The sequence below is a fragment of the Coenobita brevimanus genome, chromosome 91, assembly GCF_032717465.1.
Source record: "Coenobita brevimanus isolate Jiangsu-jjx chromosome 91, ASM3271746v2, whole genome shotgun sequence".
In the NCBI taxonomy this organism is placed as follows: domain Eukaryota; kingdom Metazoa; phylum Arthropoda; class Malacostraca; order Decapoda; family Coenobitidae; genus Coenobita; species Coenobita brevimanus.
The window spans coordinates 38,850,395-38,861,182 of record NC_137044.1 but is presented as its reverse complement, the minus strand read 5'-3'; the positions used below and the strand labels follow the sequence as shown (position 1 = coordinate 38,861,182).

Genomic DNA, 10,788 nt, shown 5'->3' with positions numbered 1-10,788 from the left:
GTTTGGTACGTGAACAGCATCTTGTGTCCTGCAAAGGTGAACCGTCCACGTCCAGTCTGAGCCACGTCACCACTCGAGCTGAATGGTCGTAACGGCAAACACTCTTTACCAACTTGTTCATCTTCTGTCGGTAAGTTGATGTATTTTTACCCGTATACTGAATTGCAATGTGCGGCAGGTTTCACTGTCTTTCTTTCTTTAAAATTCCTAGGTAAATATGAAGAGAAACTATTTCACTTGCCGACAAAATATTGCACCAAAGTATGTCAGTGAAAGGTACCGTCCACCATATTTAGAGAGCGAGGGGGACAAGGAAAGAGGAGGAGAGGGAGGGGGGCAAGGGAAGAGGAGGAGGGGAAGGGGGCACTTTCCTTGCCCCCTTCCCCTCCTACACTTTCCGTTCCTTCCCCGCCCTCCTTCTCTTTCCTTGCTCCTCTTCCCCTTCCCCTTTTCTTGCCTCCTCCCCCTCCTTTTTCTTTGTCCCCTCCCCCTGCTCCTCTTTCCTTGCCCCCTCCCCTCCCCCTCTTTACTCCTCCCCCTCCTTTTTCCTTGTCCCTCCCCTCCCCCTCGTTTTTCTTTGTCCCCTTCCCCTCCTCCTCTTTCCTGGCCCCCTTTCCTCTTTACCTCTCCCCTTCCTCTTTCCTTGGCCCCCTCCCCTCCTCTTCTCTCCTTGGCCCCCTCCCCTCCTCCTCTTTCCTCGACCCCCTACCCTCCTTCATTTTCCTTGGCTCCTTCCCCTCCTCTCTCCTTGGCCCCCTCCCCCTATTTCCTCCTGGTGGACGGTACCAAACAGCATCTTTTGTCTGATTTATTGTTAAGCAAGTATGTACTGTATTTCATTTCAGATTCTTCAGTGATGTCCAGAAAGTGGGTGTACAGAGAAGAATTCCTTGACATTGGGTTTACGCTTCTCATCGATCGTGGAGTCGAAAAACCTCGATGTGTTAGATGTGGGGAAGTGCTCAGCCATGAGTCGCTTAAAGAAAACAAGCTCGAGCGCCATCTCCACGGAAAACACCCGACGTTGCGGGGAAAGACCGCCAGTATTTGAAGAGGAAAGAACAACTGCAGCGTCAGTGGTTAGACACCCCTATGAACACAGGAGTGTATTCTGTTCGACAAGCAACAATTGCATCCTATCTGGCTGCAAAAAGAATTGCTAAGTGTAAACAGCCACATACAACTGGGAAAAAGTTGGTGAAGCCAGCAGTCCTTGATGTGGTTTGTACCATTTTCGGATGTGATGCGGTGAAAAAATAAATAAATAAATAAACTATTCCATTTTCAGACAACACAATTAGCCGACGGATTCAAGAGATGTCGGACGACATCAAAGAACAGGTAGTGGCTGCCATCAATGACAGCGGAAACTTCAGCCTGCAGTTGGACGAGTCAACTGACGTCAGTGACGATGCACAGCTCTTGGTATATGTGCGGTGCCAAGGGAAGAATGACATGGAAGAGAACTTCCTGTTCTGTAAACGACTGGAGACGACAACAACAGGTGAAGATCTGTTCAAGTTAGTTGACAGCTTCATCAAGAAAGAAGGCCTCAGCTAGGATCAGTGCTTCAGTGTGTGCACGAACGGTGCACCTGCAATGCTAGGGGCACATCAGGGTTTCACCGCTAGGGTGAAACAAGTCAACACCGCATTGATAATGGCTCACTGTCTGTTCCACCGGGAAAACCTTGCCTCCCGGAAACTGTCACTTGAGCTTAACTCTGTGATAGATGTGATTCAAATAGTGTCTCTATCTATCTATTGCCAGACGCCTCAATCCCGTTTGGGGTGGCCACAAACAAATCGCCTCCAAGTCGCCCTGTCCCCCGCCATTTCACTGCCCTGCTCCCAACTCACACCCCCCTCTCTCATATACCTCTCCACCCCATCCCTCCATCTCATCCTCGGCCTCCCCCTCCCTCTTCCCCCCTCCACCTCACTCACGTACACGCTCTTCGTCAGTCTTTCACCCTCCATCCTCTCCACATGGCCAAACCACCTCAGTGTGTTCCTCATAACGCTTCAAATAGTGAATTTTATTAAACCATCAGCTCTGAATTCCAGGCTGTTCAGTCAGATGTGCTCTGATACGGGATCGGAATATGAACACCTGCTTTACTACTCTTGTGTCAGGTGGCTGTCCCGAGGGAAAGTGCTCCAGAGAGTGTTTGAAATGCGTGCAGAGGTTGAAATCTTCTTGAACGAGAAGAAACATGCACTGGCATCAAGGCTTGCAGAACCAAGGTGGTTGCTTAAACTGGCATATCCAACAGACATATTTACAGTGTTAAATTTGCTGAATATATCCATGCAAGGAACAGAAAAAACTCATCTCTTTGTGTCAGAAAAGCTCAAGGCATTCAAGGCGAAACTGAGGTCGTGGAAGGGAAAGATTGAGCGGGGGAAAACTGCATCCTTTCCACTCTTGAACCTTTTTCTGGAAGATGAAGACGTCACGCTTGTGGACGAACAAAGTGTATTGATGAGCACCTTGAGAAGCTGAGTGAGGAGTTTGACAGATACATTCCGGATGAAGAGTTGCATGAGAAATACAAAAGGGTACGCAGACCCTTCGATGTCCACGTCAGAGACCTCTCAGAAGAAGAGTCTTCCATCCCAAATCTGCAAGAGGAGCTCATCGAGGTGCAACATGATGAAACAGTCACTAGCAGTGTTCTGGACTACTGTGAAGGAGAAACCAGTCCTCGGCAGTGAGGCTGTGAAAGTGTTGTTGCCGTTCATTACAACCTATTTGTGCGGATCAGGGTTTGCATATCTGGCTGCCATCAAAACGAAAACCAGAAATTGGTAGCAACCTGAACATGATTTGAGGGTAGCACTTTCTACGACTAAGCCGCGAATGGAAATGCTTACCAGCGAGATCCAGGCCCAAGGCTCCCATTAAAATCAATTTATCAGTTGATAAAAAAAAAATTATTTTAGTTTGTCTTTGTGGAATGTGACAAAATATTGTTTCAGAAGTGGATGTTTTGGTTCAAATGAAGCCTTTAAATTTCTATAACTAAAATAACACTTAATGATGTTAATTTTGTCTTTTTCAACCTTACAGTACCTCTCTCACACGGCTATTAATTACACTTGCCCTGTACTGTTACAGCATACAACCAGTAATATACAATAATACATTACATACAGTGTATAAAACCAGTGGGGTCGCGGTCATGGCTACATGTGCAGGATTGGGGTCGCCTGGAAAAAAGGTTGGCAACCACTGCTCTAGCTCATGGCCATTCTCACTCACTCTCTCTCTCTAAATAATACCTCTTAATTATACGGCAGTTTCTTCTTCTGCTCTAACTCATGGCCATTCTCACTCACTCTAAATAATACCTCTTAATTATACGGCAGTTTCTTCTGCTCTAACTCATGGCCATTCTCACTCTCTCTAAATAATACCTCTTAATTATACGGCAGTTTCTTCTGCTCTAACTCATGGCCAATCTCACTCACTCTCTCTCTAAATAATATCTCTTAATTATACGGCAGTTTCTTCTTCTGCTCTAACTCATGGCCATTCTCTCTCACTCTCTCTCTCTAAATAATATCTCTTAATTATACGGCAGTTTCTTCTGCTCTAACTCATGGACACTCTCTCTCACTCTCTAAATCACATCTCTTAACCATGCTGCAGTTTGTTCTTCTGCTCTCTCTCTCTCTCTCTAACCCATGGGCAGCCACTTACATCACTGCAACCTACCCAACCATCGTGACCTGCAAGTATTATCAAGAGGATGGACAGGATAGTGAGCGAGAGACTAACGAGGAGAGTGTATGTGAGAGAGGTGGAGGCCGAAGATGAGATGGAGGGATGGAATGGAGAGGTATATGAGAAGGCGATGCGAGTTGGGAGCAGGGAAGCGAAATGGCGGACACGGTGACATGGAGGCGATTTGTTTGTGGCCATCCCTTGCGTGATGAAAGTGTCTGGCGATAGATAGATGGATAGATGGAAAAAAAAGTTGACAAAATGCAAAGACCTATTTTACCGTTAGTATATAATAATAAAATCTGTCGAGTACATCAATAAGCTTACAAAAAACCAAAGCAAAAATAAAAGTCTATTACAAAGACAATGCTCACGGTAAGCATCAGGTGGTTGCCATGGTAACGAGTCGTCCATCTGGCCTTCTCTACCAGTCACGTATCGCCACTATTCTGCACCAAACTGCTGCACACAACCACCATGCCACCTGGGGACAAATACCAACAGATAGAATAAGGTGGAACTGGACTGAATACTGGATTCCCAGCGCCTGTCAGAGACCATATGACACTAATTCACACCCAAGACACATGATAAGCAAAGGAACAAAACACTGGAGAGAAGACAGTAAGGGAGAGAATAATTACCCGGTACTAAATGATGCTGACTACTAAAATTCAATATTGCATTCCCAGCGCCTGTCAAACACCATATGGCAGTAATTCACAGCCAAGACACATGATAAGCAAAGGAACAAAACACTGGAGAGAAGACAGTAAGGGAGAGAATCATGACTAAAAGTTGTTGACTACCTACACAAGACTTTCATTGTACGAGTAAGTCTGGTGTGGAAAAATAAAAGTACTGTAAAGCAGAGGAGACTGGTGATGGTACGGTGGGTAAGTAGTTGTTGTAGCAGTAGCAATAGTAGTAGTAGTGGTGGTGGTGGCGGCGGTAGCAGCAGTAGTAGTAGTAGTAGTAGTGGTAGTACAAGTTAATAATAATGTAGCCCTAGATTCATCTGAGACGTCAAACCGGTGGAAACAGATGTAATGTGTACGAGTAGGTCGCTAAGGAAGAAGTGTTACGAAGCCAACGATAATTTACAACTGGCGATATACAATGAAAACCCCTATCACTACTAGGGCGTGTTTCAGATGGTTTAGTTTTGCCGCTGTGTATTCGTTCAGCTTGGGGAAGATACCTGTGTGTGTGTCCGTAACTCAGGTGGGATATGAAACACACAATTTCCATCAAGACTAGTGTTATTAATTCACCCTGATGCTTGACTACCTCCCCCACCCATGCCTTCCCCACCCCTACCTCACCCACCCATGCCTTCCCCACCCCTACCTCACCCACCCATGCCTTCCCCACCCCTACCTCACCCACCCACCACATGAAGGCGTCCCTCTCCACCACCAAAGCAAAGTGGCAAATCAGTTTAATAGTTACAAATGGAACTGTATTAGCCTTTTTTTTCTGTAAACTGTTGTAAATATAACTCTTTCAATCTAGTGACATTATCTATCTATCCATCTGTATCTATCTATCTACCAATTACCACATGACTTAGTCCTGTAAGGGGTAGCCACAGACAAACTGCCTCCACGTTGTTCTGTCCTCTGCCACTTGACTCCCCTCCCAACAACTCACAGTCCCGTCTCTCATATATTTCTCCATTCCATTCCTCCATCTCATCCTTGACCTCCCCCTCCACCTCGCTCATATACACTCCTAGTCAGTCTCTCATTCTCCATCCTCTCCACATAGCCAAACATATGCTTCAGATATTCTTGCTGCCTCAGGTGTTTATATTCAGCTTAAGAGAGACTTCAAACTGGCGAGGTTACATACAGTATAACCTTCTTTAGTCCCTTTACTATACCCGGGTGCAGTGGTGGCTGCTGGCCACTACCATCCACTCACTTGATGTAGTGCTGTCAACTTCTTCCCTCATTCATCATTCCCATTTTGTGTCTGCCCCACTATCATCCATTCACTTGATGTAGTGCTGCCAACTTCTACCTTCATTCATCATTCCCTTTTGGTGTCTGTCCCACTATCACGCACTCACTTGATGTAGTGCTGCCTACCTCTTCCTTCCCTGTCATTCCCTTTTTGTGTCTGGCCTCTTCCTGTTTTTTCCATCCTTCCTGTTACTCTTTATTACTCTTCTTTACACAATGGTCTAAAGATGGCAAGAATACCACTGACAATGGCACTGGATTCAACAAGTGTACAGCAAAAAAGACGGGAAAAAGGCCAACCTATAACAAGGAATTAGTGTATTCTTCTCGAGTGCTATCCATGTGACTTTACAGTACAATACCACATTTGTTCTAACGTGACCAAGATTCCCAACCCCCTTCAGCTTGGTGATGGCCAGGTGTAGTCTTAGATGGGTGGATGGACTTAACCTGACATAATCAAGGAGACCCATTTTGTCTGACCATTTTGTAAGAATAAAAGTATTTCATGAAAGACCTAGTTTGCCCCACAATATCATCATGCTGATGTACCACCAACTATAAAATCCCCAGCTCCAGGGGTGAACATCCTCTCTCTCAAGCTAATGGAAGTGACAATATGAAAAACAGAATATGTAATGTGGTGTGTGGGGTGAAGAGAAGACGAAAGGGGATGAAAGGAACAGCATGGTGGAATAAAGGGGTAGGCTGTGGCGCAAAAGAAAAAAGCATACAGTGAGTGGATGGGAAGCAGAGGCATGGAGGAAGTTGAGAGACGGATGGGAAAGTTATTTGTAGACAGGAGAAGAGAGGTGAAAAGATTATAATTATGTCCTGTGCTTGCCATTCTCAACAGGGTTCAGAAAGACCTCAGCTTAACATACGAAGACACAGCACTTAGAGACATAAATTTTTGGTCTAAGTTGAATAAAATGACCTGGAGACAGCAAGAATACACTAAGACATCATCGGAGCGAAGTGGCAAGGAAAGACGCTGACCTGGACTGAGAACACACCACACTCAAAGACATTAATTTTCATGTAGGTCTATCAATCTATCTATCTATTGCCAGACGCCTTAATCCCGTAAGGGGTGTCCACAAACAAGTCGCCTCCATGTCGCCCTGTCCCCAACCATTTCACACTTCCCTGTTCCCAGCTCAAACTCCCCTCTCTCATATACCAGTACCTCTCCCCGCCTCCATCTCATCCTCGGCCTCCCCCTCCCTCTCCCCCCCTCCACCTCACTCACATACACTCTCCTCCTTAGTCTCATGCTTTCTATCCTCTCCACATGGCCAAACCACCTCAATGTCTTTCTCATAACGCTTCCTATCACATCCACACCACAACGCTCCTTTCAAGTAGGAAATATAGACAGAGGGAGACAGTTCCAGAGTTGACCTAGTGACTAAAATCACTTGGAGCCTGCCAGACTAAATTAAGGTGTCAGTGCACTAAGAAGGCTAAAAGACTCACCTTAATTCGAAAGCCACTACACTGGGGCCACTGGTTCTCTGTAACTTAGGCTGCCACGTACCGCTGCCTGACTCTGTATTCATGTTGCCATCTTGCAAGTAACCCAAGTAACGCACTAGTAACAAGTAACATCGTACCTGCAAGTGAAAGGAACAATTAGTTGCAGGTGGGGGGAGAAAGTGACCAATATTACTGTTGTTATTATCAAAGAAAATACACCACATGTTGAGCCTGTACCCCATGAAGAGTCCAAGAGGGGCCAAAATTGTTGTACAAGGCAGTATGTAAACAGAGCTTCACAAGACACTCACCTGCAATATCTTATGTGTTGTGGGCACAGCTCTGTGTGTGTGTGTGTGTGTGTGTGTGAGTAGGAAATGAATAAACAGTACATGATACACAACTGACCCTGCCAACACTGAGCCGTCCTTACAACACACAAGCAACAGCCAGGTGGAGTAGCAGAGCAGCGTTATAAATGCACCACACTATTTTCACACAGGCCACACACCTTCAGTGAAATAATTATTAGAGTACACAGTAACGCTGCTCATACTTTGCAATTTCTGTCCCAGCCGAACAGTGCTGAGAGCAATTTGTCTAATTACCGAACACGATTTTTTGTGAATATCAGTAAGTATTAACCTCATTCAAAGTTAAGCCCACAGTTCCCTTTATGACCTATCCATGTTGATCTAAACGTACAGATAAAATCGTCAACAGACAGGGGTAATGTTACTGTGACGCCCTGCTCATCTAAACGTGAACCCGGTGGACTGCAGGATGAAGTTACCTCTCTGCAGTGCCACATCCTGCTGTCATGGGATAGGGACTGAGCAACGTATATATTAATAGTGGTACTGGCGTGGTTATATCAGTGCCACCACCTGTAGGCGTCCCCCTCCAACACGTCATCGGCTTGAAGGGGCTATTTACGTGGTATTCGCTTCAAAAAACACCCCAAAACCCACAACATAATAAAAAAAAAACGACAACAACCAATAAATCGACGGAAATACATAACATACGAACATTCTTAAAATGTCGGGGCAGAATGTTTACAAAATTTCGGCAAGGACACGAAAAAAGCCGACATCCTTTAAATATCTGCAAACAACAATATTCTGCCACCAAACTACACTTATTTATCTCCACTACCATGTACAACAACAGTAAGCAGAATTAAGTGGGGAAAATTGTTGTTAGTAAGGAAAATATGGAGGCAGAGCAGGATACTTAACTTACTACGCCAGCCATCTTCAACGTCAAATCTTACAAAAATGTCAAATATCATCTCAATACGGCCGAATACAGCCACTTTCCCTCACACGCGTACACCCAAGTAATCTCTATTTGCTTCTCTAACATTAGTGAGTAGAGCTGTGTCAGTAAATTAGATGGAAGCTGCCGAAACACGAATCAGAGCAGGATACCTAAGCTGGAATTCTTCGGCGTCTGTTCTTCCATTTACACCACCATTCCACAATACCATCTCAAAACACGAATATTTCCATCACATACTTATACCCTAGGAATCTCCATTAACATATTTAATATTAACGAGCAGAATTATGCACGTAAATCAGAAGCTAGTGGTAAAATTATGGAAGTGGGCCAGGATACTCACGAAGCCAGCCTTCTTGAACGTCTGCTCGTACTTTGTCGCCCTTTACGATCATGAAACACGAATACTGACTAGAAATTCTCACCTCTAAGTTGTCTCCAATGCCTTATCAAAATTTCACGAGCAGAATAATGCAAGTAAATTAGGTATAACTGGTTGAAAACATGGAATTAAGGCAGAATACTCACCACACCACCTCAACAATTCTCTTGAAACATGGCGTCGGTTACGCTTTCACCAGTGTTGCCAGATGGCTCTCATAAAAATCGGCTATAGCGGGCGCTAAAATCGGCTAGAAAACAGCTAGACTCACATAAATGGCTAGAAAAATGGCTAGATCGTGTGCATCCATATATCAACTAATATTGCGTACTCACAATTTTCTCACCTTAATAGTTACATATCTTGTATGATGAAACTTAGCATTTCATCGTCTTCATCATCTTTTTGTTCTGCTGATGAAGTTGATGGCTTGTCTCTTGCAACTCTGCTCGAATCTTGATTATCTTGGTACTTATGACTTGAAGTTACAAGATCCAGAACTTCATTTGGGAAGTTGTAGGTTACACAGGTTTCAGACATTCTCCTTAGACCGTACCATACATGAAGCAAGGCATTAGTGGTGTCTGTTTTCATTTTGTTCCTTAACTTACTCTTTATGATGTTCATTTGACTAAAAACTCTTTCAATTTCAGCATTTGAATGTGGCAAACTCAGTATTGTTAGAGCAGCAGATGACAGTTCATCATAAGGGTTCAGATTTGAAGCATCTTTGTAACCCTTAACCTCTGCCCAAAATTTCACAGTGTCCTTTGTTTCATGCCATTTTACTAGGGTTATATTTGACCACTGGAGCTCAATTTTTGTTATGGTTTCTGCACTAACATTCAATGATTCAAGGAGAGGAGCAATGGAGTTTTTTACCACACGCAGAGTATTACAAACACTTAACTGTGACATAGTTTTCAACACTCGTACATTGTCTGGCAGCCTTTGTCGAAGTTCCTTGATTAGAGTTACCAAAAATTTTGACCCTCGCTCTCGGATGTCTTGCTCTCGATCTGCAGGCAAATTCTTATGTAGTTCTGATAAGAGTTTCTCAGCTTCGTAACCAAGGTATAGTTTGGGAACTAAATACTCTTCCAAATTACAGGTGAAGGGATCTATACGATGCTGGTTTGATGGAAGTATCACTCTGTTTACTAGTGTTTCAATCAGGAGTGTTAAATCATCCAATAATTTGGTGGAGTCACAGTCACTGGACTCAAATAACTTATTAACCCTTTGAACCTCATTTAAAACAGACTTTAGAAAAAGCATGTAGGCATGGTTGCATTCATCATTGTACATGGAATATAACATTTCAGAAGTGTAGCGATGATCTTGTTATACCAAAATGTGTTTTGAGCTCCAACCATTGATCACATAGTCTTTGCACTGCAGAACCAATAGATAACCAACGGGTTTGGCAGGCTTGCACAATCTTAAGAGGTTCATGTCCATCATTAATGAGTTTAAATAACTTAGTGTATGTCTGCTGTCTGGACGAGGACCTGGCAAACCAATTGTAGGTTTCACTTATAAGAAATTCTAGGTTTCTAGGCATGGTTTCAGAACTTGCATGTGACACAGCTAACTGGACTGAATGGCATACACAGCGGATGTGGACTAAAGCAGATACTTCGTCTTTAAGTTTCTTGTAAACTCCATTATTTACACCTACCATTACACTTGCGTTGTCAGTTCCAATACCAATCATGTTCTGCAAACTAAGTCCATATTCATGCAAAGTTGATTTCAGAGAGTTAACAATGCCATTTGCATCACATTCTTGTAAAGGTGCAAGGTGCAAAAAAGTAGAAACTAGTTTCTGTGAATGTACACTAAAGTAATGTATAGCTAATCCAAGGTATTTATTTACAGCAATGTCTGTGGATTCATCCATTAAAATACTGAACTTCTGGTCACCTATGTCCTCTTTTAACTTAG

The 10,788-nt window shown here is 43.8% G+C and overlaps 1 protein-coding gene across 1 annotated transcript; it reads left to right on the top strand.

Moving 5' to 3' along the window:
* The first annotated feature begins 1,317 nt into the window (after positions 1–1,317).
* On the top strand, positions 1,318–2,717 carry LOC145411968 (protein FAM200A-like). The gene is made up of 3 exons (XM_080281938.1): positions 1,318–1,520; positions 2,067–2,246; positions 2,453–2,717. Exons 1-3 carry the CDS (start codon positions 1,318–1,320, stop codon positions 2,715–2,717), a joined length of 648 nt encoding a protein of 215 aa, XP_080138064.1.
* Positions 2,718–10,788: the final 8,071 nt, after the last annotated feature.